General features: G+C 36.1%; 3 protein-coding genes across 5 annotated transcripts; 2 read left to right on the top strand and 1 right to left on the bottom strand.

Annotated features, from left to right (window-relative positions):
• Positions 1-451: 451 nt before the first annotated feature.
• Positions 452-12,607, top strand: narfl (nuclear prelamin A recognition factor-like). Its single transcript, XM_079831343.1, has 11 exons — positions 452-546; positions 3,540-3,635; positions 3,760-3,903; positions 3,994-4,126; positions 6,587-6,721; positions 6,821-6,939; positions 8,504-8,633; positions 8,712-8,784; positions 8,866-9,003; positions 10,303-10,460; positions 10,618-12,607. The coding sequence occupies exons 1-11, from the start codon at positions 481-483 to the stop codon at positions 10,857-10,859; spliced, it is 1,434 nt and encodes a 477-aa protein (XP_079687469.1). The 5' UTR covers positions 452-480; the 3' UTR covers positions 10,860-12,607.
• Positions 12,405-22,991, bottom strand: hagh (hydroxyacylglutathione hydrolase). 3 transcript variants are annotated; one of them, XR_013817634.1, is made up of 10 exons: positions 22,853-22,991; positions 20,639-20,802; positions 20,500-20,564; positions 20,278-20,395; positions 19,559-19,667; positions 17,922-18,025; positions 17,688-17,789; positions 17,518-17,597; positions 14,120-14,855; positions 12,997-14,057 (listed from the first exon to the last, which is right to left on the bottom strand). XR_013817634.1 is itself a non-coding variant. In XM_079831352.1 (9 exons), the coding sequence occupies exons 1-9, from the start codon at positions 22,923-22,925 to the stop codon at positions 14,756-14,758; spliced, it is 915 nt and encodes a 304-aa protein (XP_079687478.1). In that variant the 5' UTR covers positions 22,926-22,991; the 3' UTR covers positions 12,405-14,755. The 3 variants fall into 3 exon arrangements, 2 of the variants coding, with proteins under 2 accessions (XP_079687478.1, XP_079687479.1); XM_079831352.1 differs by having other exon boundaries at positions 12,405-14,855; XM_079831353.1 differs by having other exon boundaries at positions 12,550-14,855; positions 20,639-20,771; positions 22,853-22,962.
• Positions 22,992-24,215: 1,224 nt separating this feature from the next.
• fahd1 (fumarylacetoacetate hydrolase domain containing 1) lies at positions 24,216-25,288 on the top strand. Its single transcript, XM_079829454.1, has one exon. The coding sequence runs from the start codon at positions 24,448-24,450 to the stop codon at positions 25,105-25,107; it is 660 nt and encodes a 219-aa protein (XP_079685580.1). The 5' UTR covers positions 24,216-24,447; the 3' UTR covers positions 25,108-25,288.
• Positions 25,289-26,782: the final 1,494 nt, after the last annotated feature.

Here is a 26,782-nt window from a genome sequence, read left to right as displayed (position 1 = left end):
AGACTGAGGGATGATACCAATCGTATAGGATAGCCAGTTAAAACAGCATTTTCTAAATATTCTTTTCAAGACAAAAAAGCAGCATCTAAAAAATATATTTTGGCAGTTATATTTAAAGTCCAAATCTGAGTGAAAATAATTTTATTATGCATTATTTTTAATGTAATCGCTAATACATGCTAATAAACTGTATTACAAATTAAGTGAAATAGTTTAATCTCTATGGTTTTAGAAAGACGTTTGCCTTGTATTAAAATCTATTTTTTTACAGTCTATGATTAAAATGTGTAAAATGCAAAAGCATCGACGTTCAATCATATCAGCTGGTTTCTTTTATGTCCCGCCCTTAGCCTCTTACTGTTTGCTTTGATTGGGCAGAGCCTCTATTTGGCGGTCTACGATTGGAGAGTTTGGAAGTCATTCACAGAGCCCTACCAATCACATTACAGGCATACGGTAGCAGACCAGCATTAAAAAACAATGGCGTCGCATTTCAGCGGTGTGCTTCAGCTCACGGATCTGGATGATTTTATCACCCCGTCTCAGGTTGAATAGCTGTTTCTGTCCGTAACATTAAAGGCATCCACATTTCTGTTAATTCAACGCATTTAAATTATATCAGCTGAAAAAAACTAAAAACTCCGGTCGGCTGATTAAAACATAAATGAATGTAACGTTAACATTGTGTAAATAACCATAGTTTCTAAAAGTGACAGATGTTTCTGACAAGTCTTATTTTTGAGACCTGTAAATACTGTAGATGCTAATTATCAAAAATATTTGCTTAGTTCGAGGTTGGGCAACACATTATTTGCCCGGTTAGATACAGAAAGTGACTGTCTAAAACCTAGTGATCTACCAACTAAGTTACTGTGTATAAAAGAAATAATGTACAGTGGTCTTGGATTTTTTTTACACTTCGGACACACTTAACCCTCATATGTCCTTAGTTTCCTGTTTACACTCAGTGCATTTGGGGTCAATATGACCCCAAAATTTAAAGAATGATTGTAAAAAAAATGTAAATTTTTAATAATACATATAATATATTATTTTTTTTGTTTACTTCTCATCTATACAGTAATGCTGTGTTTTTGGATATACAAAGTACTTTTGTACCTATTTACCACACAATTCCTCAACTATACCATTAGCTTGCGTGTGAAATATTAATTTTTTATGAAAAAAATACTTAAATGATGATCTAAATTAAATATAATTTGTTTCTGGATATTGATCTAGGTGTTAGCTGTACAATTCTGCCATCTGTTGGTCAAAGACAAACCTGAAGGAATTACAATTTAAGAAAGAAATTGTTTTGTCCATAGAGACCCAGCAGAGGGCCATAGGGATCCATTCATTTTACTGGATGTGGCCAACTGCTCATATCATAACTTTTGTGATACATTTTGTGAATTTATACATGTATACACATTATACAAGACATTAAAAATAAATATTCTTTCAAATAGTAGAATTTTGGTAGATTTTGATGTGTTTTGAAATGTCTGTTTTTACAAAATACCACATAAATCGCCACATAAGAAACACCTAAAGTTTCTCTTGAATCAAGCAAGTAATTCAAAGTCTCCAGGAGAGTGTATTTCTTTGCCATACTGCCACAGAACTGTGTGCAGGACACCAAAGACCCTCTTGTATACCTTTCGTGTGGGAACAATTTATTTATTTTCAAAACAAAGTTGCAGCTCTTAGATCTCAGTGTAAACTTTCTCAAAGTTGAACAGGTTAGTTGCCTTTCATCTCTCCCTTGCTCTCTCTGCATGTGTGTGTGTGTGTGTGTGTGTGTGTGTGTGTGTGCATGCATTAGGTCTCACTGATTCACTCACATGTGTTCTACATTTGATAGCTGATTTCATTTGACAAATGATTTCATTTGCTGATTTCTGATTTCCTTTGACAAATTCCATACAGATGCTATTTGTGACAGTCACACCTCTCTCTCTCTCTCTCTCTCTGTGTGTGCGTGCGAGTGTGTGTGTGCTGTGTGTGTGTGTGTGTGTGTGTGTGTGTGTGTGTGTGTGTGTGTGTGTGTGTGTGTGTGTGTGTGTGTGTGTGTGTGTGTGTGTGTGTGTGTGTGCGCGCATGTGTGTATGTGTGTGCCCGTGTGTGTGCATTAGGTCTCACCCCTTTTATCTTAGTTCTGCATTTATGGCTGATTTTATTTGGCTGTGGCAGTCATACCTGTTTGTGTGTATGTGTGCGTGCGGGTGTGTGTGTTTGAGTGAGCATGTCTTTTCTACATTAAATTTTTGCTCTAGTACCAGGCCTTCATTTCTGTGTGGAAATTTTCAGATTTATGCTGGAATTATTGATTTTATTTGTCAATTTCTAAAAAAAATGCTTTCAATTGGAGTCACACCTGTGTGTGTGTGTTTGTGTGCGCGAGCATGTGTGTGTGCAAGTGATCATGTTCGTTCCACATTACATTTGTGCTCTAGTACCAGGATTTCATTGTGGTATGGAAATTTTCAGATTTATTCTGGATTTATAGATTTTCTTTGACAAAAGAAAAATAAAAAACAAATTTTTTTTCGATTTTTCCATTCATTTCAATGTGGGGTCATATTGACCCCAAAGGTCATGAGTGTGACTTTTTTTTTTACATCCCTTTAGAACAACCGAATCAAGCCCAGTTTTTGTGTGTGTGTATAGTTAGATAACTTAGAAAAAGTCACAAGATTTCATTCCACTGAGATATAGGGAAACATTATTTTTAACTAAAGAAAAGTCGATTGGGGTCATATTGACCCCAAAGCACAAATGAGGGTTAAATGTCACTGTATTAGATAAAATATCAAACCAGAAACGGTACAAACCCAACTGTTAAGAGCAAAAGATATGACAAACAAGTTTGTTGGATATTCCCTTACAAAAAATACTGCAGTTTTTACATGTAGAAAATACTGCAGTTTTACGTCAATGTACTGCATTTATATTGCATCTATACTTCCTTATACTGCAAATCTACAGTTGTACTTCATTGTACTGCATTTATACCACATTATACTGCAGTTCTACTTTTGTAAGGGTTATATTCTATTCAAAATGTATTTGCCATGCACTAAAAGTTACTGCCACACCGGTAATTAAAAATGATTGCTTATTACACTTGGTTTAATATTTTGAAATGTGTTTGTCATCTAAAGCATTCACAGTCATACATTTTTAACTGACCTAAGTGTCCAGTCTTCAGTGTCACATGATCCTTCAGAAATCATTCTAATATGATGATTTGATGCTTAAGAAACAACTCTTATTATTATCAATGTTGAAAAAAGTTGTGCTGCTTAACATTTTGCGTAAACCATTATACTTTTTTTCAGAATGCTTTGATGAAAAGAACGTTGAAAAGAAAAGCATTTATTTAAAAAATAAATCTTTTGTAACATTATAAATGTCTTTACTGACACGTTTGGTCAATTTTATACACCCTAAAACTCTTATTGACCCCAAAAATTTTAAACGGCAATGTATACCAGAATACAATTTCACTGATGGTAATTTTCCCAATTTATTAGGAATGTGTGAAGCCTGTAAAGGTGGAAAAGAAACAGGGTAGATCTGTGGCTAAAATCCAGATAGAAGATGATGGCAGTTATTTTCAGGTCCATCAGGTGAGTACAAATTATTTTGAGCTAGTATTGTGGAATTGTGTCTTGTTTCATTTGATAGCAAAAAGCATAGTATGTTTTTGATATGTCACCTTTGATAGATATGTTGAATATGCTCGTTTCCCAGGATGGTCAAAAGGAAAAGTTGGAGAAAGCGAAGATTACGCTGAACGACTGTCTCGCTTGCAGTGGCTGCATTACGTCTGCAGAAAGTGTCCTTATCACCCAACAGAGTCACGAGGAACTGTACCGTGTGCTACGTCATAATAAGGTGTGCATTGCTTTACAATCATTCAACTGCATTTAACTTTTTGCTCCAAATGAATAGTTCACCTAAAAACATGTTTGTGTCTCTGAGCAGCAGGTTAGCAGTAGCGAGCAGAAGGTGGTGGTGGTGTCTGTATCGCCTCAGTCAAGAGCCTCTCTGGCTGCACACTACGGTCTCAACAGCAGTGAGGTGGCACGAAGACTCACCAGCTTCCTGAAAAATTTGGGTGAGTTGGAGGCCCCAATTCATCTGACCAATCAAACCTCCTATGGAAGCTTATTTTCTGCCACAGAATAAAAAATAAAAAAGGTAATAGTGACTTTTTTCCCCTCACAATTCAGTTTTTTTCTCCGGTGAATTGTAAGATATAAACTCACAAAATTCACAAATAGCATTTGAATTTTTTATTCCATAGTAGAAAAAATGTAGAATCACAAGATGTAAACTAGGGCTGGACAATTAATAAAAAATTCAGAACCTCTTACCGACGTAATTTTCCCATGTCGGTTATTTCGTTTTTAATCCAGTTAATACTTTCCCCAGACAGCATCCTCTTGACAGTTTGAGGACTGTTTGAGCACCTAACCATTCTACACTCACCTAAAGGATTATTAGGAACACCTGTTATATTTTTCATTAATGCAATTATTTAATCAACCAATCACATGACAGTTGTTTCAATGCATTTAGGGGTGTGGTCCTGGTCAAGACAATCTCCTGAACTCCAAACTGAATGTCAGAATGGGAAAGAAAGGTGATTTAAGCAATTTTGAGCGTGGCATGGTTGTTGGTGCCAGACGGGCCGGTCTGAGTATTTCACAATCTGCTCAGTTACTGGGATTTTCACGCACAACCATTTCTAGGGTTTACAAAGAATGGTGTGAAAAGGGAAAAACATCCAGTATGCGGCAGTCCTGTGGGCGAAAATGCCTTGTTGATGCTAGAGGTCAGAGGAGAATGGGCCGACTGATTCAAGCTGATAGAAGAGCAACTTTGACTGAAATAACCACTCGTTACAACCGAGGTATGCAGCAAAGCATTTGTGAAGCCACAACACGCACAACCTTGAGGCGGATGGGCTACAACAGCAGAAGACCCCACCGGGTACCACTCATCTCCACTACAAATAGGAAAAAGAGGCTACTATTTGCTCAAGCTCACCAAAATTGGACAGTTGAAGACTGGGAAAATGTTGCCTGGTCTGATGAGTCTCGATTTCTGTTGAGACATTCAGATGGTAGAGTCAGAATTTGGCGTAAACAGAATGAGAACATGGATCCATCATGCCTTGTTACCACTGTGCAGGCTGGTGGTGGTGGTGTAATGGTGTGGGGGATGTTTTCTTGGCACACTTTAGGCCCCTTAGTGCCAATTGGGCATCGTTTAAATGCCACGGCCTACCTGAGCATTGTTTCTGACCATGTCCATGCCTTTATGACCAGCATGTACCCATCCTCTGATGGCTACTTCCAGCAGGATAATGCACCATGTCACAAAGCTCGAATCATTTCAAATTGGTTTCTTGAACATGACAATGAGTTCACTGTACTAAAATGGCCCCCAGAGTCACCAGATCTCAACCCAATAGAGCATCTTTGGGATGTGGTGGAACGGGAGCTTCGTGTCCTGGATGTGCATCCCACAAATCTCCATCAACTGCAAGATGCTATCCTATCAATATGGGCCAACATTTCTAAAGAATGCTTTCAGCACCTTCAATCAATGCCACGTAGAATTAAGGCAGTTCTGAAGCGAAAGGGGGTCAAACACAGTATTAGTATGTGTTCCTAATAATCCTTTAGGTGAGTGTATAACATCAATATAGAAAATATGGTGCTCGCAAGCTTTTTCTGTGAGACAGAGAGGCGAGCCACGTTGTGTCTCTGACAACGTTTTGTCAATTATATGTTTAAAGGCTTGTAAGTTTGGACATTAAAGCGATTGTAGACCATGGGATGTGTATCGTTATATTGAGCTACTGCGCTGATGCATTGTGACACATGTCACGAACACTCATACAGACAGTAGCTCGCATATCACCTGAGGATCACGTACACAGAGAGGAGCGCAGAAATTCATTGTCATCGCTGTCCTGTGATTTATCACTAAAGTAGCTTAGAAACTCAAAAGTTATGGCATACATTTTTCTACTTTTGAAGTAACTACATACAATGCTTCACAATTAATAGAGAGACGCAATCTCTATTTCATTAATGCATTCAAATAACTACTCTCTCACGGTGCTGATTTATTTGAAAAAAGAAATATCCCACCTTTTAATAGTCAAGCATATTTACAGTACATACCTAGTCAGTGAACTATAAGGGCAAAAAAAGCAAAATAATCGTTCATTAATCGTAATCGAGGTAGTGTTCAATTAATCAAGGTTTTGATTTTAGGTCATATCGTCCAGCCCTAATGTAAACTCAGAATAACTAGATGTAAACTCAAAATTACAAGAAAAACGTCAGAATCTCGAGATGTAAACTCCGATTTACTTAGAAAAAAGTCTGAATTATGAGATGTAAACTCAGGATTACAAGAAACAATGTTAGAATTGTGAGATGCAAACTCTATAACTTACAATTGCGAGCTATTGTGAGAAGAAAAAGTCTGAATTTTGAAATGGGTTTCCATATGCTCCTCTTTTTATTGAGATCATGGAAGTGCTATACTGATCTTTCAGGTGTCCATCATGTGTTTGAGACCGGCTTCAGTCGTTCTTTCAGCCTGTTAGAGAGCCAGAGGGAGTTTCTGGAGCGATTCAGTCGTAAGGACGTGGACAAGAAGGCCCTACCGATGCTGGCGTCTGCCTGTCCAGGTAGTCTTACTCAATCGGTTTTTTCATTTTCTGAAATATTCATGGTAGTGTGATTTTATTATGGGTCCAACATGGATTTATTCTCTGTATTTTGTTCAGGGTGGATTTGCTACGCTGAGAAGACTCATGGTGAATTCATCCTCCCGTACATCAGCACAACGCGCTCGCCCCAGCAGATAATGGGTTCTCTAGTCAAAGGCTATTTTGCTTCTCAGGAGGTACTAGTTCAGAGAGGGAGGAACTGCCCACAATGCTTAGTTTGTGCCAAATACAAAGTCCCACATTAAAAAACTTTTTTGAAGTATTTTTGGAACTTCATTTAAATTTTGAGGGTCACATTAGACATTGAAGTTATTGTGTTATGCCTGTATTGTTTATAACCTTAAATTGTTTCATTTTTTCCTTATTTAAACTGATTATAAACTTTGCTTTGGTCTCTGCCATGCTGCACATGTAATGCCTTTTGTTGCAGCTTTCACAAGCGTCAGTAACACAGAAAAGGCTAATCTATTGAACACACACTACTATATACACCGATCAGGCAAACATTTTTTGTGTTGGTCCCCCTTTTGCTGCCAAAACAGCCCTGACCTGTCGAGGCATGGACTCCACTAGACCCCTGAAGGTGTGCTGTGGGATCTGGCACCAAGATGTTAGCAGAAGATCCTTTAAGTCCTTTAAGTTGCGAGGTGGGGCCTCCATGGATCTGACTTGTTTGTTCAGCACATCCCACAGACGCTCGATTGGATTGAGATCTGGGGAATTTGGAGGCCAAGTCAACAACTCAAACTCGTTGTTGTGCTCCTCAAACCATTCCTGAACCATTTTTTGCTTTGTGGCAGGACGCATTATCTGCTGATAGAGGTCACAGCCACCAGGGAATACCGTTTCCATGAAATGGTGTACATGGTCTGCAACAATGCTTATGTAGGTGGTACGTGTCAAAGTAACATCCACATGGTGGGAAGAACCCAAGGTTTCCCAGCAGAACATTGCCCTAAGCATCACACTGCCTCCGCTGGCTTGCCTTCTTCCCATAATGCATCCTGGTGCCATGTGTTCCCCATGTAAGTGACGCACACGCACCCGACCATCCATGTGATGTAAAAGAAAACATGATTAATCAGACCTGGCCACCTTCTTCCATTGCTCCGTGGTCCAGTTTTGATGCTCACGTGCCCACTGTTGGCACTGTCGGCGGTGGACAGGGGTCAGCATGGGCACCCTGACTGGTCTGCGGCTATGCAGCCCCATACGCAACAATCTGTCATGCACTGTTTATTCTGACACCTTTCTATCAGAACCAGCATTAACTTCTTGAGCACTTTGAGCTACAGTAGCTCGTCTGTTCGATTGGACCACACGGGCCTGCTTTCGCTCCACACGTGCATTAATGATCCTTGGCCGCCCATGACCCTGTGGCCGGTTCACCACTGTTCCTTCCTTGGAGCACTTTTGATAGATACTGACCACTGCAGACCGGGAACACCCCACAAGAGCTGCAGCTTTGGTGATGCTCTTACCCAGTCGTCTAGCCATCACAATTTGGCCCCAAACTTGCTCAAATCCTTACACTTGCCCATTTTTCCTGCTTCTAAAACATCAACTTTGAAGACATGTTCACTTGCTGCCTAATATATCCCACCCACTAACAGGTGCCGTGATGAAGATATACTGTGTGCCTGATCTGTGTACTGTATATGTATATAGTCTCACCTATTTTAATTTGCACAACAAATTAAGGTCAAAATGCATTTTATTCTCCATCATTTGCTTTGACAGGGTATTTCACCACAGAAGATCTACCATGTGACTGTGATGCCCTGCTATGATAAGAAACTAGAGGCTTCCAGACGAGACTTCTACCTTAGCGAGTATGAGACCAGAGAGGTGGACTGTGTTATCACTTCAGGTGAGTGAATCTAACAACATGAACAGATGCTACAAGAACGAGGCTCAGTCCTTCATCTAGTATGCGTTTGTTTCACAGGAGAAGTTGTGAAGATGTTGGACGAGGAGAATGTGTCCTTGAGAAATGTGGATTTGGCCCCTTTAGACACAATGTGAGTACTTCATGTTTGCCAGTCTAACCTATAGTGTTAATACATAATAGAAATTGTGTCATACATGAATGTGTGTTTTAGGTTCAGTAATGTCTGTGGGGAGGAGCTGCTGGCTCACGCCGGAAGTGGATCTGGAGGATACCTTCATCACATCTACAAACACGCTGCCAAACAGCTGTTTGGGGTTGAAGTGGATGAACTCACATACAAGACAATGAAGTATATCTGAGCACAGAAATACTGTTACAAACAGAACTGGGTTATTTGTACACTATCGTTTTTTTAAAAGAAATTAATCTTTTTATTAATCAAGGATGCATTCAATTTGATAAAAAATGACAAAAGCGTTACACAAGATACACAAATAAATACATCTTACTGTAAATCTTTTTAAGAAGCAAAATCTTTTTTAACATTGATAATAATGAGAACTGTTTCTTGAGCATCAAATCATCATATTAGAATGATTTCTGAAGGATCATGTTACACTGAAGACTGGCGTAATGATGCTGAAAATACAGCTTTAGCATCACAGGAGTAAATTACATTTTAAAATATATTAAAATAGAAAACAGTTATTTTAAAGTGTAATAATGTTTCACAATATTAATGTTTTATTATATTTGTGATCAAATAAATGCAGCCTTTCAAAAACATGAAAAAATGTAACCAACCCAAACTTTTGAATGGTAGTGTATACACTTTATTGATATTTAAATAAATATTACCTAAATAATGAATATTAATTTTAATGTTTTAGGTTAGTTTGGAATTAATAAATGTAAAAAAAAATGTATATATATATATATATATATATATATATATATATATATATATATATATATATATATATATATATATATATATATATATATATATCCTGTTCCATCATGGTTTACACAGTCCAGGAAAACCTAGAAATATGAAAGAATTTGTAAAAGTGTGATTTTTTTTTTTTTTTTTTTTTCAGTACTGGAAAAGTCAAAAATGTATTATAATAATATTCGCAGATCATGGTAATTTCTATGGCCAATATTTTTTTCCAGTTAGCTCAGTTCTTTAAAAGTTTTTTTTTTTTTGGCTAGAAATTACTAGAAAAATTACCTAATCATTTTCAAAAAAATTTAATCACTAAATAAATCTAAGTTTTTTCTAACTAAGAATTTAAGTATAAAATGATTTTTAAAGTTTTATGACTGGAATTTGGTCAGAAATTGTAGCAACCATGTAATACTGTGGTATTATTTGAAGTACACTGGAGCACAATGTAAATACCATGGTATATGAATATGATAATCATTCAGTTCCCTAGTATTATCAAGATACCATTATACCTTTATCATGGTGCTACCACAGCACTGTTTTGTTAAGGAATAATAATATGCTTGTCACATTTTATTTATTTAAAAAGTGTTTGCCAATAAAACTTCCGAAAGTACCATGGTGCTACCGTAACATGGTAGTACCTCAGTACTTTTTTAAGGTACATTTTATCTGTCCCTCTTTTTGTTCAAACAGAAACAAGGACTTCCAGGAAGTCACTCTAGAGAAAGATGGTCAAGTTCTGTTGAGGTTTGCTGCCGTCTACGGCTTCAGGAACATTCAGAACCTGGTGCAGAAGCTGAAAAGAGGGAAGTCACCGTACCACTTTGTAGAAGTGATGGCCTGTCCGTCGGGTAGGAAATTACATCTCTAATCCTGTTTTCTTGAATAATGTCTGTTCTAAACTTGCATAACCTATGAATATTAGACAGTATTTTGATAGAGTTGTTCAGTAGCGTTTTAAAATAAGGTCTGATTCACCAGTGTGTTTAATTGAACTCTACTCTATAGGATGTCTTAACGGCGGCGGTCAGCTCAAGCCTTCGTCAGGTCAATCCAACAAAGAGTTGCTGCAGCAGGTGGAGGAGTTATACCAAGGTGAACGTACCTCAGTGCCAGAGGAGGACTCACGAGTGGCCGAACTCTATCAGGGCTGGTTAGAGAGCGTGGGAGAGGAGAAAGCCCGACAGTTGCTGCACACGCAGTACCACGCCGTAGAAAAAAGCACCAGTGGCCTCAGTATAAAGTGGTGAGGAGCTGCCCAGACACTGATTAACCAACTATGTTGTTAACGTTCTGTGTGCGTTAAGTCAATATTAAACATCTGTTTGACACTACATCAGCTAAACACACATATACATGTCATTATGTTTAAATGGACAGATGAAGTAACATTTTCTACAAATAGGCTTTTATTAGATATCTGCTGAAGAACAGAGTTCAGTTACATATCAAAACGGCCTTTAATTTTCTTTATAGCCATAAGTCTTTTTTTTTCAGGCTTATGCCCATGAATGTTGCCTTGTATTATTTCTTTCATTTATTCATGGGTTGGTTTTTTGGAAAGTGCTTCTGTAAATTCGTTGTTACTATGTAGTATGCACTGAAAACTATGGAAGCAATTGTTTCTGCCGAATAAAACATTTTAAAAGATAATTGCAACTTTTTATCTCACAATTGCAAGTTTACATCTCGCAATTCTAACAAACTGACAATTGCAAGTTACATAGTCAGAGTTTATATCTCGCAATTCTGACTTTATCTCACAATTCTGACTTTATATAACATGCAATTCTGACTTTATATCACAATTCTGACTTTATATAACATGCAATTCTGGCTTTATATCACAATTCTGACTTTATATCTCGCAATTCTGGCTTTATATCACAATTCTGACTTTATCTAGCAATTCTGACTTTATAACTCACAATTCTGACTTTATAACTCACAATTCTGACTTTATATAACATGCAATTCTGACTTTATATCACAATTCTGACTTTATATAACATGCAGTTCTGGCTTTATATCACAATTCTGACTTTATAACTCACAATTCTGACTTTATATCACAATTCTGACTTTATATCACAATTCTGACTTTATAACTCACAATTCTGGCTTTATATCACAATTCTGACTTTATCTAGCAATTCTGACTTTATAACTCACAATTCTGACTTTATATAACATGCAATTCTGACTTTATATCACAATTCTGACTTTATATAACATGCAATTCTGGCTTTATATCACAATTCTGACTTTATAACTCACAATTCTGACTTTATATCTCGCAATTCTGCCTTTATATCACAATTCTGACTTTATCTAGCAATTCTGACTTTATATCACACGCAATTCTGACTTTATCTAGCAATTCTGACTTTATATCACACGCAATTCTGACTTTATCTAGCAATGCTGACTTTATATCACATGCAATTCTGACTTTATAACTCGCAATTCTGACTTATATCACACGCAATTCTGACTTTATAACTCACAATTCTGGCTTTATATCACATGCAATTCTGGCTTTATATCACATGCAATTCTGACTTTATCTAGCAATTCTGACTTTATAACTCACAATTCTGACTTTATATCTCGCAATTCTGACTTTATATAACACGCAATTCTGACTTTATATCTCGCAATTCTGACTTTATATAACACGCAATTCTGACTTTATATCACACGCAATTCTGACTCTCGCAATTGCATGTTATAGTTTATATCAAGCAATTCTGAGACTAAAAAGTCAGAATTATGAGATGTAAACGCGTAATTGTGAGAGAAAAAATTACCTTTTCAAATTTTTATTCTGTAGCAGAAATAAGCTTCCATAGAAAACAGTACTTTTTTCTTGTTTTTGAGAATACATTTTGATTTATGAGAATAAAAATAAGATGTTGCCATGTGCTGTATATACTCATTTCATGAATGTAATTATATTTATTGAGGAAATAAACTATACATATATTTTACTCGATACATTTTTGTGTGCATTTGTGATTTATTTATTTATAAGGCATCTTGATTGAGGTAATTTGATAAATATCTTTTAATATTCTAAAATATCTCCTTTTTAACAAAAGTAACAACAATAACATTTGTATTAGTCCTGCACAGTCATTTTTTTCATTTGTGTAACGGTATTTAAAAAACGGTATTATGAACCTTGAATTATGGCATAATTTTATACCATGATAAAGTTGAAAAAAAAATCCTGGACTGTTAGCAGACTTTGGTGTTGCAATATTGCAACAAGAACATTATTAGTATTTTACAATTAGTACTTAATATCGTTTCATACAAAGCAGATAATAAAACAATGCATTAAGAAAATGTGTGTAGCTGCATTTCTAAGAAACAAAACCAGCTGCTTACATTTATATTAAGACTTTATTCAGTTTGAACACTATGATTATAATAAAATCTCTTTGTAACTTCTGATGACTAGTGCAAGATTGGCTGAAACAATAACTGGATGAGCTTAAATGAGGCAAAAAGCTGAAACCAGTATGCAGCGTTCAATATTTTCTACATTCATAATCATACAGAGACATCAAAATAAATGCAATTCAATCAAATGCAATTTTCTTAAAGGGGTACTTCAGCGCTGGAAAGATGCATGTGTATTTAAAATTGGGTAATTTATGTAGTAGAAATATGAAGTTATTTTAGAAGTTGGTGCCTTCTAGACTGAGAAAAGCCAGAAAATTTATTTTTGGCTCTGTGGATGAAAGACAACAACTCCCAGAATGCACTTGCTTCGCTGCCCTACGAGGCCACTCCCAAGCCACGCCTACCAGTTACATCTCTTGCCCACCGCGGCACCACTCCACCGTCGTTTTGATTTTTATAGTAATAAAATAATTTAGTTCAGTTAGAGAACAGACACTGCAATTAAAAACTGAACGTGTCTGTTCAATACAGTGTGAGCCAAATGAGAGTCGCAGCACAAACTCAGCAAGAGTCAGATTTCATTCATCAGAGAGTGAAGAGCTGACAGACGATTTGGTTTCAAAGTGAAATGCGCCTATTTAAGTGAGTTTGTCAGTGTGGGTTCATGAAAACACAACAACAAAACGGTACAATTCAAGCAACCCGCCCTCGAATTGGTGCCAATTTTAAACCTAAACTAAAATGAGCACAACCGACCAGCATTCATTCACGGCCGCATTGCCATTCATTAACAGCCTCACAGTCATCCACGGTGCGTGTCCAGTCTGGTGCGTTTTCAGTTCATGCCAATGGAAGCTTAACTTTCATGGGAATTAATTGAGAACACTTGCTCCGCAACGCTCTGTTATGAATGTCCGTGTGGCCATCTGTGTCTTATATTCTGTGAGTGAGATCCCACCCCTATGGGCGGGATGAAAACATGCTGAACTAGCTCCTTCTACTGACTGTAGTCTTTAGCCTCTGTCCAAAAATAAAGCCTCCGATAACGTAAAATGACGATATTTGCGTCATCGGAGGCTTTTTTCCAGACATAAAATACATAAATTTCTCGTCTCAGGGGTATATATTAGGAGGGAAGCACGATCATTCGAATATACTACCGGGCTTCTACTGCTAAATCGCTGAAGTAACCCTTTAAGGACAGTAAAACACACCAAATACAATTTTGCTGGAACACCTCGCTTTGTTAACATCTTTAAAATAATTATTTTTGATTTACAAAATAAAACATTACACATTAAGATGAAACATTTTGAAATAAAACTATAGTGTAACCACACAACATTGGTTCAGACATGGCCTGGATCCTCCGAAAAATAAAACTTACGCAAGCTTACGTAAATAAAATTTGGCCGACAACACAGACCTAATACATTTGTATTTTCTGTAAATGCAAACCAAGAATTTTTCAACGATGAAAACATTTTTCTAAACAATATCTGTTTTGTTTTTTTATCTATTGCTGGTCACAATGATTTAAATACATTGTTTTACAGTTTAACAATCCTGTGTATTGCTCATTGAAGACGATACGCTGCCCAAAAATAGTGCTTTTGCTATAAATGAAGCGTGTGTAAAGACCAACAGAGTTTATGCATGTCCTGCTGTTGTTAGTGAAAAAACGATGAGCAGAGATGAGCGTAGTGATGACCATCAAAAAGACAAGCCCGAAAGCTCAATTCTTTGGGACTCTAAAGCTGTCCTTCTCCTTACGGATACTTTTCATGGCTTCAATCGGGTCACTGGTCCCAGCATGCTCCTGTACGGACTTCTCTCTGAAGCACAAACACAAAGACGCGAGGGGAAAAAAAACTTAGTAACACTTTCCAATAAGATCTCATTTGTTAACATTAGTTAATGCATTAACTAACAAGGAGCAATATATTTTACAGCATTTATTACACTTTGTTAAAGGGGTCATGAACTGAGAAATCAATTCAATCAACTCATTGTGGAATGTGCCTATCTCTGATTGAAAGGTGAAAGAGTGACTCTTACTAGGAGATAGGAGAAAAAGATCAACACCTACTTCATCATTGCAACTTTGGCCCCGCCCACCGGTGTGTTAGTGAGATGATGAGGAGAAACGATCGATACAGGATCGCTGCACTTAAAATAACATTACCTTCCAAAGGATCCTAATGCTAGGAATGTGCTTATTTATTTTCAACAATGTGAATGTCTCAGTTGAGCATTATTTATTTGTATTCGGTACATTTCACTGTGGATTCTTTGGTAAATCAGTCGCAATTTCGGTGCAGGCTTTGCAAACAGACTTACGATATGGACTAGACAGTAATGCCAGAACATGTTATTAACCATGTTCATTCTATAGGCTGATCTGTGACCAGTGATTTCTGATATGATTCATGTACAGTCAGATGTTCTTTGTCTTTGTGCCCGAAAATCCAACCAGTGACTAAACTTCACATTGTTTCTCTTAGTAGGATGAAAATAATCTGTTATTAAACTGTGATTATATTATATACAGAAAGCGATCAAAGAACGCTCCTTTACAACAATTGCTGAAGCTGTCAATCAAAGTGTGAGTTTATTAAGTTCTGCACTCTCGCCAAAACTCCCATCGATGCTCATCACTGGAACCTTTCATGCCACGATCTAAATATACATAAATGCTATAATCAACACTTTTAACGATTAGTTAACCTTGAGAACTGTAATAGTAAAACTGAGCTAAAAGTTTTTAGAGAGTTAAACATGCAATACTAGCAATTTCCTATGCAAATATGTCAGCCAATCACAGCAGTGGGCATTTGAAGTCTCACAGCAGACACGCCCCTTCAAATCAGAGGACTAAAATCAGGGTAGGAAAAATGCCTTTTATTTCTAAATTATGACAATTTTTGATCATACAAAAAAATATATATATATCATACTAAAAATATTCATACTAACATTATAAGAGCACCACATGTTCATTTTAATTCCCAGTGCATAAACTGACAACTTTTAATCTTAAATGTATTAGTAAATGTTGAGATTATCATTAACAAAGATTAATAAATGCTGTAGAAGTATTGTTCATTGTTAGTGCATGTTAACAAATGAAAACTTTAAATAAATGTCTGTTTTTTTGCTTTTTAATATAGATAGAATACTTTTTATAATTATATTTTAAAATAAAACATTTTCCAAGTACATCTGGCTGCAGCCTGCAGATCGGGGTGGGGCTTCGTACTCGGTTTAGGCAGAGTAGTGCATGGGTCGATGAGTGAACGTCATCAATCCAGTTACAAAACTGCAAAAGAGAGGTGTCTAATACCAGACAAATAAGATCGAGCTTGAAATGTTGAGCTAGAGCATTAAAATGAGAATCTGAGACAAATTCAGGTGTTTTTGTTAACAACTCGCAATGTCAGTCAATTTCACAAATCAATCATTCACTGGGTGCGTCTCAATCAGCTCCCTAGTTCAGTAGTCAGGGCACTGGTCAGGGAGTCAACCCATTGACTTATGTCCTGATCAGTGCCCTGACTACTGAATTAGGGAGCTGATTGAGACCCAATGTTATTTGTGAACCAGTTGATTTTAAAAAATATGTTCAAAAGGTTCAGTCGCGAAACGGGTCTCGGAGATCTCGATTTTAATATAGGCTAAAAATTGTTTTCCAATCTAATTTTGGCCGCACCTGAAACGGAAACATCACTTATTCAAGGACGTGCATTTATTGCATGGACTTAGCAAAACATATGTGTAAAAACGTGCGCACAGTTCGGTTGAATGATACATAAACATTTAACTTAATGCTGTTAAGCTGAATTCACGAAACCGTTTAAAATAAACATTAACAACAGCACTGAAATAAAAACCTGTTTATGTCAGTCAGAGTGAAAGTTGCGTTCATTACAATCGCAACAGAATCCAGGCGCGTTCTTTCATAATCAGGTAGGCTACAGTTTAAAAGTTCTCGATTTCGTCACTTTAAAATAACAAGAGACACAATGTTTTTTTCTGAAATAAAAAGTGTATCAAAAAGTATGAAATAATGTCATATATCATAAAATCATTTAATACATAATTTATTCCTCTACCTGAAGACCTGACCCTCCTGCTGTTGATAATCAACTTTCATTTTGTGAAATGTCGTGGGGTCGTTCGTGCGTAGTCTAAAGACCAGCTTAATTTAGCAAAACGTTTTTTTCCTTCTGTGATTTATGAAGGTTTTGCGAAACCGTACAGCTTTTCCAGTTTTTTAAATGACATACACTGAATTAAATAGCTTCCTTCCTACACCGAGGACGAACACATTTTCTATCATTATATTTCATTACATGTATTCCTATGAAAGACGATCGAGTCAATCGAAATAGGTATGGGACGGGGTGACACGTGCAGCCCCGCCCAAGGTTCAGCAGCGCCCCAATCTGCAGGCTGCAGCCAGGTCTTTCTCATATAATTGGGAATGATTTCACATACCTCACTCTCATGAAAGGGTTAAATGTGAACTCATCAGCCATCGTAGAAGGAATGGTTGGCTCTCCGTTATCGTATTTTTCCTAATCAATGTAAGACAAGGTTATTCAAACACTTGCGCTATGATAGTATTTTCAGCTTAAGTAAATGAATGTTAAAGAAGAGTGAAACACCTTAGCCCATGCCAACTTTGTCCGGATGGCCTCGTTTTTTGGCTCAACATGCCGTGCAAATTTCAGATTATTGATAGTGTACTCGTGCCCACAGTACACACGCTGAAACCAAAGGAAATTGTGAGTTTATATGTGAATTTCTATTACCTAAAACAAATTTTTACAGCAAGAGTTTAACAGTATGTATTGCTTTAAAATGAAATTCAGTAATATTTTAGATGCGGGAATTGTTACCGTCTCTGGAGGAAGACGGCCTAAAACCTCGATCAGGGCTTTGTACATCTCATCAGCGGTGCCCTCAAAAAACTTCCCACAGCCGGCCACGAAAAGAGTATCGCCTATTCATACAGAGAGCATAGCAAGAAGAAAACTGCTTGTTAATACAGTTCTACAAAGTGTGCATATGTCAGATAGTCAGAATAGTTTTCATAGTCTCTGCTCAAAAAGGTTGGAACTGGAATGTCTTTTTAATGATCAAATTAAATGAGAAAAAAGTTTAAAGTTGTTAAATCACTAAATAATTATTATTTACTTAGTGTACACTACCGTTCAAAAGTTTGGGGCCAGTACTCTACGATTTTTATTTTCAAAGAAATGTATATTTTTATCCATCATGGATACCTTAATTTGATTAAAAAAAGAGTGACAGTAAAGACATTTTTTAATCCTACAAAACTTTATAAATGCTGATCTTTTGCACTTTCTATTCATCAAAGAACAACATTCTTTGAACGTCAATGTTTTCAACACTGATAAGAAATGTTTTTTTGATCATCAAATCATGTGACACTGAAGACTGGAGTAATGATGCTGAAATACAGCTTTCTATCACAGGAATCTATCACAATCTTAAAATATATTAAAACAGAAAACAGTTCTTTTAAATTGTACATTTTCACATGTAATTATTAAACAATTAATTAAATAAATGTAGCATTGGTGAGCATAAGAGACTTCTTTCACAAGCATTTAAAAATAATCCTAGTGAACCCAAACTTTTGAGCGGTATTGAATAGGGCTGCTCGATTAATCGAAATTACATTAAATTAATGCTCCTATCATTATATTTTGGGTAAAAAAATAAAATAAAATAATACTTTTCTCTGAAGAAATTTTTATGATAATCCACATGTTTTTCTTCAGTGTACAGAAGGGGTTATTTTTGGGGGTTTTTCCACAGTGGATGCATATGAGGCTCATATTTCATATTAAAGTCATGGACTTCCTCTTTAATTTTGCATACCTCCTGACAAAAAATACTGTCACAGATTTTTATCATAATAATATAATCTTTTATAAGAAATCCTTAGACCTTTCTAATGATTTATAGTCATAGGCTGCCTGCATGTTAACAGGTAACCCTGCAGTTTATCTGTAGGTTCTCTGTAAAATAAAAATATTATTTTCTTATCATATTGTTATCATATTATTCTGAAATATTCTATTTTTTTATTTTTAATAATGAAGGTCTTAATACAAGAGTAATATTTCTTATTTTGTTTAATATTTTTAGCAATAATAATAATCATCATTATTAAAATTCATTATTAGTCATATTAATATACAAGCACAAAATGTTGGGCCAAATTGTGCAGCCCTAGAAACAAGCACAACAAACCAGGTGTTATTAGTGCTGTGATTAAATGATTAATTACGATGAATCACATCCTAAATAAAAGTTTGTGTTAACATAATATATGTGTGTGTGGCTTTTATTTTGGATGCGATTAATCGTTTGACAGCCATAATATATATAATAAATCTTTTTTTTATCATATACTTTTTTTTAATCGCAATTTTAACCAGACAAATCGTACTTAGATTTCCCCCCAAATGGTGCAGCTCTAGTAGTGTATAAAAATATGTCTTACCCGTAAACACAGCTGGTGGTTCGGTGCTGTTTTCTTTTGTTACAAAATAGCAGATGTGGCCGGTGGTGTGACACGGCGTAAACAAACACTTTACATTCAGAGAGCCCACCTGGAATGAGCAAACAATCTGAAATGTGTCCAGCGGTATAAAGATGGCGGATGGTTCTGATTGGCTAAGCTGCATTCAAAGCCAATCTGTGCACATGCGTTTATACACTACCATTGAAAAGTTTGGGGTCAATAAGACTTACTAATGTTTTGAAAGAATGCTCAGCAAGGCTGCATTTATTTGATCAAAAATACAGTAAAAGCAGTAATATTGTTAAATATTATTACCATTTATAATAACTGTTTTCTATTCTAATATATTTTCAAATGTAATTTATTCCTGTGATGTAAAAGCTGTATTTTCAGCATCATTACTCCAGTCTTCGGTGTCACATGATCCTTCAGAAATCATTCTGATAGGATGATTTGATGATCAAGAAACATTTCTGATTATTATCAGTGTTGAAAACTGTTGTGCCGCTTCATATTTTTGTGGAAACATTGTTTTACACAATTCTTTGATAAATAAAAGTTATTACGAAATTGATTTGATGTAACATTATAAATATCTTTAATGTCACTTTTGATCAATTTATCTCATCCTTGCTGAATAAAATCTTACTGACCCCAAACATTTGAGCAGTAGTACATATTATATAAACCAGACTTACTTTGAAAGTGTTGTGGTGTGTGACTTTCTGAGTTAAAGCGCCTACTCGGTCATCTCCGCCGTACACCGTCAGTCCTGGCATGAGCTTCAACAGCTTCTCATTGCCTCCAGCATGATCCCTGGAAGTTATGAAACATCAACTATAATTCCTGTTTCAAATCCGGTCATATTAGCGCACATACACATCACAGAATGATTGTACTTTATTCCAGGTCTGACTTACCAGTGATGATGAGTGGTCAGGACAGTCTTGAGCTTCACTCCATGCTTTTTGACCGCATCTACAACCTGAGACAGACGACGATTATGGATCCATGGGATACACAATTTAATGTGAACAATGCACAGTGAAATATTCATACTTTCTGGGGCTCTACTGGATCGACTATGGCTGCTTCCTTCGTGTCTTCGTCGATGAGGAGGTACATGTAGTTGTCGGTGAGAGCAGGAAGCAGTTCGACCTTCATATCTGATTGTTCCACCAGAGAGGACTTCCTAAGAGCGGAGTGAAACCAGGCCGTAGGAACTTCAAAACAGAGATTCGGGATCAGTAAATGCTCTCACTACAATAATATTTTCATTATTTCAAAACATGATGAAAAATGTACCAATTCTGATGCAATCTCCTTCAACCTGTGTTGCCACCAAAATACTAATGACTACAATTTGAGTACAATACATTTTTACATAATTTCTAGCTGATAAATCTGGTCATTTATGCTCATAAATTGGTTAAAGCTGGTAGTCGACCTTGTCTATTTTTTGGCAGGTGGTTAGGCTTCACCAGTTTGACTACTTTAGACTGGTATGACCTGCTTTTTCCAACGTTTAAATGCAATTAATCAAAAGGGCGGAAAGAAAAAAAAAAGCTCAGTTTGAAGGAGATTCTACATACATGATTATGATTATTGGTGTATGCAAAATTATGTGTATTCAAATACATTTAATTTCTTCTTTTATCAATGTCTTTTTAATGTATTCATTTGATGAATTATTCTTTTACATGTTTTATTGATTTCTTTAATTGTTTGTTATATTTTGTACTACTGTATATGCTCTGATATGTTTGATTAAGATCTCTGGTGTCTCTTCTGTGCTGTAACATCTAAGATCGAGTGGGTGTATTTTCCATCAGAATTGATATTGTGAACTAGCTTTGTATCAAAATATGTTTCCATCTCTGCATACACGAGATCATGCAAGACCTGTGATATTCTCTTAAAGGTCTTAAAGGTGTCAAAACAACACACTATATATCTATTTTCATCTATCATTGATATTTGACCAGTCACTCTGACCTAACCGTTATACCAACTATGACATTTTCTTATTAGACCGAAACATAATATTAAGAGGATGTAAGTTTCATGTATATATAGTTGATCTTATTTTGCTTCTTCATCTCTTCTACCACTCCTTTCATTTTGCAAACGTCTTACTTCTTTTGTCCTTCTTTCTCTATACTCTGATCTTCACAATCTTCATCTGTTAGCTACAACAATACTTTGAATTTTATTAAAAACTATTATTTACTTGATTAATTGGTTTGTCTCTGTAATTTTACTTAATCAATTTGTAATTCAAATTTGATCTTTGACCTAATCATTACTTGTCTGCCTGGATCCCATTGCATCAATTATACAGTTATAATGATAACAATTACTATAGTGTATTGCAATTTGAATATATTTTAAAATGTAATTTATTCCTGGGATCAAAGCTGAATTTTCAGCATCATTACTCCAGACTTCAGTGTCACATAATCCTTCAGAAATCATTCTAATATGATGATTATTACTATTTTCAATGTTGAAAATAGTTCTTGCTGCTTAATAATTAAGTATGTGGAAACTGTGATACATTTTATGTCAGGATTCTTTGATGAATAGAAAGTTCAAAAGAACATAATTTATTTGAAATAGTTTGTAACATTACAAATGTCTTTACTGTCATTTTTGATTGCATCCAAGCTGAAAAAAAAACCTATTCATTTTTTATTTTTTTAATTTGTTCGAGATCTTACCATTATAAAAAGTTAGGGTTCACATCAACACTTTATCTATAATCTGCATATATATATCGCGGAAATTGAGCAGTGTTTAATGTTTGGTGCTGGTCAAGTCATTCTCCCCATTGCATCTAATGCAATACCGTAAAATAAATAATAAATATAAAATAATGCATGCCATGTTTTGCAATAAAGATCAGGTTAACATCAAAGTGTTTGTTAATAAATCTTTTTTTTTTTTTTTTTACTTTCAATTGCACAACACAGAACAAGCATAAAGCACGAAGTGTTTACAATTACATCACAAGTGTTGCATTTTGCCTTGAATATGATCACTGTAAGTTAATCACGAATGCGTTATCTATACTTGTCACATGTCACGCTCGATGACATGTCAACAGCCGGTATGATGTAACTCTTCTCTGTATAGGGAACTATTATTTTACTAGATCAAAACATTGACTGGAATTACACGACCAACGGTTCTGTGACAGCACTGACATAAGGCTGTATATCGATAAATGAGGTGTTCCGATCATGCGCGAGGAAGATCTTCGAGTAAACATACCGAGTTTATTTGAGACAGCCGCTCCGAGAACACCAAGAGTGCAGGCACTCGCCGCCAGCGTCCTGAACCACATATCAGGACTTCAGCTGTCTGATATTACAGTCAACACAGGGAGGAAGTGCAAAGTCTGGTTTAAAGTGCAACACAGCCCACTTTTTAACTTTGACCCCTCGTTTAACCAATCCAACACGGGGGAGTGTCGCGCGCTCAGTCGCTGTAGATTAGGTTATTTACGAACCCTACTATAGTGAAGGCGTGACTCACGATATACTGTACTACCAGTCAAAAGTTTGATTGTTTTTGAAAGTCTTTTCTGCTCACCAAGGCTGCATTTATGTTATTAAAAATACAAAAAAAGCTGTAATATTGTGAAATATTATTAAAATGTAAAATAACTGTTTTCTATGTGAATATATAGTATAGTGTAATTTATTCCAGTGATCAAAGCTGTATTTTCAGCATCATTACTCCAGTCTTCAGAGTCACATATCCTTCAGAAATCATTCTAATATGAGGATTTGCTGCTCAAGAAACATTTCTGATTATTATCAATGTTGAAAGCAGTTGTGTAAAAAATATATTTTTATAATCAGTTGATGAATACAAAGTTTAAAAGAACAGTATTTATATGAAATAGAAAGCTTTTGTTTCACTTATTGTGAAATTAAGCATACACCATTTATCATTAAACACATTCATTTTGTCATAATTCGCTATATCCAAAGACAGTAAACAATCAGATTGAAGGATGGTTCTCACATAACTGTATTTTCTGCAAGCTCCAAGGATCATTGGCAACAAAGGTGCGATTAATTGCGATTAAATTTTTTTTAAACTATTGACAGCCCTAATATATATTATAGGGTGAATTCAGGGTGATTGGGACTTGGAAATATATATATATACAATACAATTAAAAAACAATACAATAAAACAATACAATAAAATACAAATTAACTGGAGTGAGCCTCTAGCTAGCCTATATAAAATAAGAAAACAATTGCAAAAGAAAATATAGAAATAATTACAAAAGGCAAAATTTTAATATTTTCTTTTCATTATGAGGGATGAAACACCAAATAGTGACATTTTAATACAATTAGTAAAAAAAAAATCTCAAATCAATAGAAAAATAGCACACAATAGAAAAAGACACCAATAGAAAAATAGCACACAATAGAAAAAGACACCAATAGAAAAATCGAGATAAACCTAAGACTCGCGCTTTGGTCATTGGATGGCCAACTAGTGGCGTTTGCAAAACGTCATTAATATTCAATGACGCAGCTTTCGCCATTGGACAGATTTCAAGAACGCTTGTGAGACCTAATTCATATTCATAATGTAAGCCTTTGCCATAGTAGGATTTTTGATATTGCTTTCGGTCTTCGTGATTGTGAATGAACTTCTTCAAGCCAAATAAATAATGTTTCCTGGACTTAATTCCTGACAGGTGTAGCCTATCTATTTCGTGTTTGTTTTATTTGCACTATATTTATGTTTTTGGTGCTGTAGTGTCTCACCGCCTTCCGTTATCAAGCGACCAAAGGTCATTTAATTTCCGGCTGCAGAACTCGCTGGTGTGGAACTACAAAATGAGCGCAAGGAATATTGCTCGCTTTTGGGAATGGGGAAGGAAAATAATATGCGTCGGGAGAAACTATGCAGATCACGCCATAGAACTCAAAAATGCTATTCCCTGCGAGCCTGTGCTCTTCCTGAAGCCCCCGTCTGCTTACATTAGGGAAGGGTCTCCTATTCTCGTCCCCTTCTACTCCAGCAATCTCCACCATGAAGTTGAGCTCGGGGTGGTCATTGGTAAAGGAGGAACTGCTATTCCTCAGTCTTCAGCAATGGACCATGTGGCTGGATATGTGCTGTGCCTGGACATGACAGCTCGGGACATTCAGGACGAATGCAAATCTAAAGGTCTTCCATGGACCCTGGCCAAAGCTTTCAACACCTCATGCCCCATTAGTGACTTCATTCCCAAGGAGAAGATCCCAGACCCTGGGAGCATCAATCTGTGGTTGAAGGTGAACGATATCCTGAAACAGAATGGAAGCACATCCCAGATGATCTTTTCCATCCCATATCTCATAAACTACATCAGTGAGATCATCTCTTTGGAAGAAGGTGATCTCATTCTCACTGGGACCCCTAAAGGAGTGTCAAGTGTCCAGGAACACGATGAACTTCAAGCTGGGATTGATGGCATTGTGACTATGACATTTAAAGTTAATAGAAAAAGTTGATTTGAACTAGAATCAACATTCTTGAGTCTCAAATGGCTGCAAAGCATAACCATTTTGATTGTTTTAAATGAAAATACAATGTCTGACAATGGGGAAACATTGTATGTTTTATCTTTCTAAATTAAAAAAATCACCTGAATACATTATTTTGTGGCCATCTCATGCTATTCTGATTCTGTAAAATACCTGATGCTGATTTGTTTTCTCACTTTCAAGACTCCTGGCCATGTAAGTTATTATGTGTAATATTTAACAGGACCAAACAGGACTTTAATCAGAGCAACTTAGTTTTGCAAATTGACTAAAAAACAGCAGATCAAAGGAAAATCTATTCTCAAATGTCTCTTTTCAGCAGCCATTTGACATTTAAATTAATGCTGACACCAGAATAAAGACATGGTGCATGGTTTAAGCTTGAGGACAAATGTCTAACACAAACACACACACACACACACACACACACACACACACACACACACGCGCGCACACACACACACACACACACACACACACACACACACACACACACACACACACACACACACACACACACACACATATATATATATATGGCTTGCATTTTATTTTACAGTCATGCACTTACGTGTACTTAAAGTGCATTTACCTAGTACTGGGTAATATAAGGTTACATGGGTTAAGTTTAGGTTAAGGGATAGGTTCTGTGTTAGTACCTATATAGTTATTACCCAGTACATGTACATGGGGGAACGGGGCCGTAAAATAAAGTGCTACGCTATTATGCAATCCTTACTGTCAAGGCAGGGACTACAGAGACTGTAAATGTTTCTTTATAGGTTCAAAGCGTCAAGCTTCATATTAATTCCCACAATTTATTTACTAATCCCATTTTTAAAGATGTTTAAGGGGGATTTTAAACTTTAAGCATCTCCTGGGGTTTTCACCAATATATAACAAAATGCAGCTGTTTAACAATCACACAAAGTTTAATGATTTAAATAATTGTGGTGAGCAAACAAACAGTGATATACAGAAACAGCAGAAAGTTTCCAGAGTTGATCTTTTGGCATTGTTCTAAACATGTAAATACATAAATTATTTCGAGAGGTAAAAATGTGCTAAACCAGGGGTGTCCAATCCTGCTCCTGCCACTGTACAGCAAAGTTCAGCTCCAACGCCAATTAAACACACCTGAACCTGAAGCTAATCTTGGGCTGCATCCAAAAACAAATACTTACCTACTATATAGAGGGTATGCACGTGACTTCACCGCTGTCCGGAGTGACTGCGGTTACGCCCACTGAGTGGCAAAAAGATTGTAGTGGCAACATTGGTTTTCAGCATGAATGAGCAAAAAGCACATAAAACACATCTAAAACAGGAAAGAGCTTTGAGATTGACTGTACAAATAGATTTGACAAGATATCTGAGGTATATTTTTACTGACGAAAGCTACATAAAAACTGATATAAAACTGATAACTGATATAAGTGATCACCCGGATTTAGATCTACCTATATTGTATTTATATAAAGCGTTCACTGGCAAATTTGCTTTATGTATTTCCCCTGCATTGAAATCAGGCACATATGTCAGGAAACACAATTCCTGCCTGTATGTCAATATCCATTGATCACTGGATCTTTGGTAAGTTGTAAGGAACACTATCGAGTGAAACCTTTAGTTTAAACTGATA

The sequence above is a fragment of the Gobio gobio genome, assembly GCF_949357685.1.
Source record: "Gobio gobio genome assembly, chromosome: 1".
NCBI classification, from domain to species: Eukaryota; Metazoa; Chordata; class Actinopteri; order Cypriniformes; family Gobionidae; genus Gobio; species Gobio gobio.
Note: the sequence above shows the minus strand (reverse complement) of the source record. Positions and strands in the feature narration are given on the sequence as shown.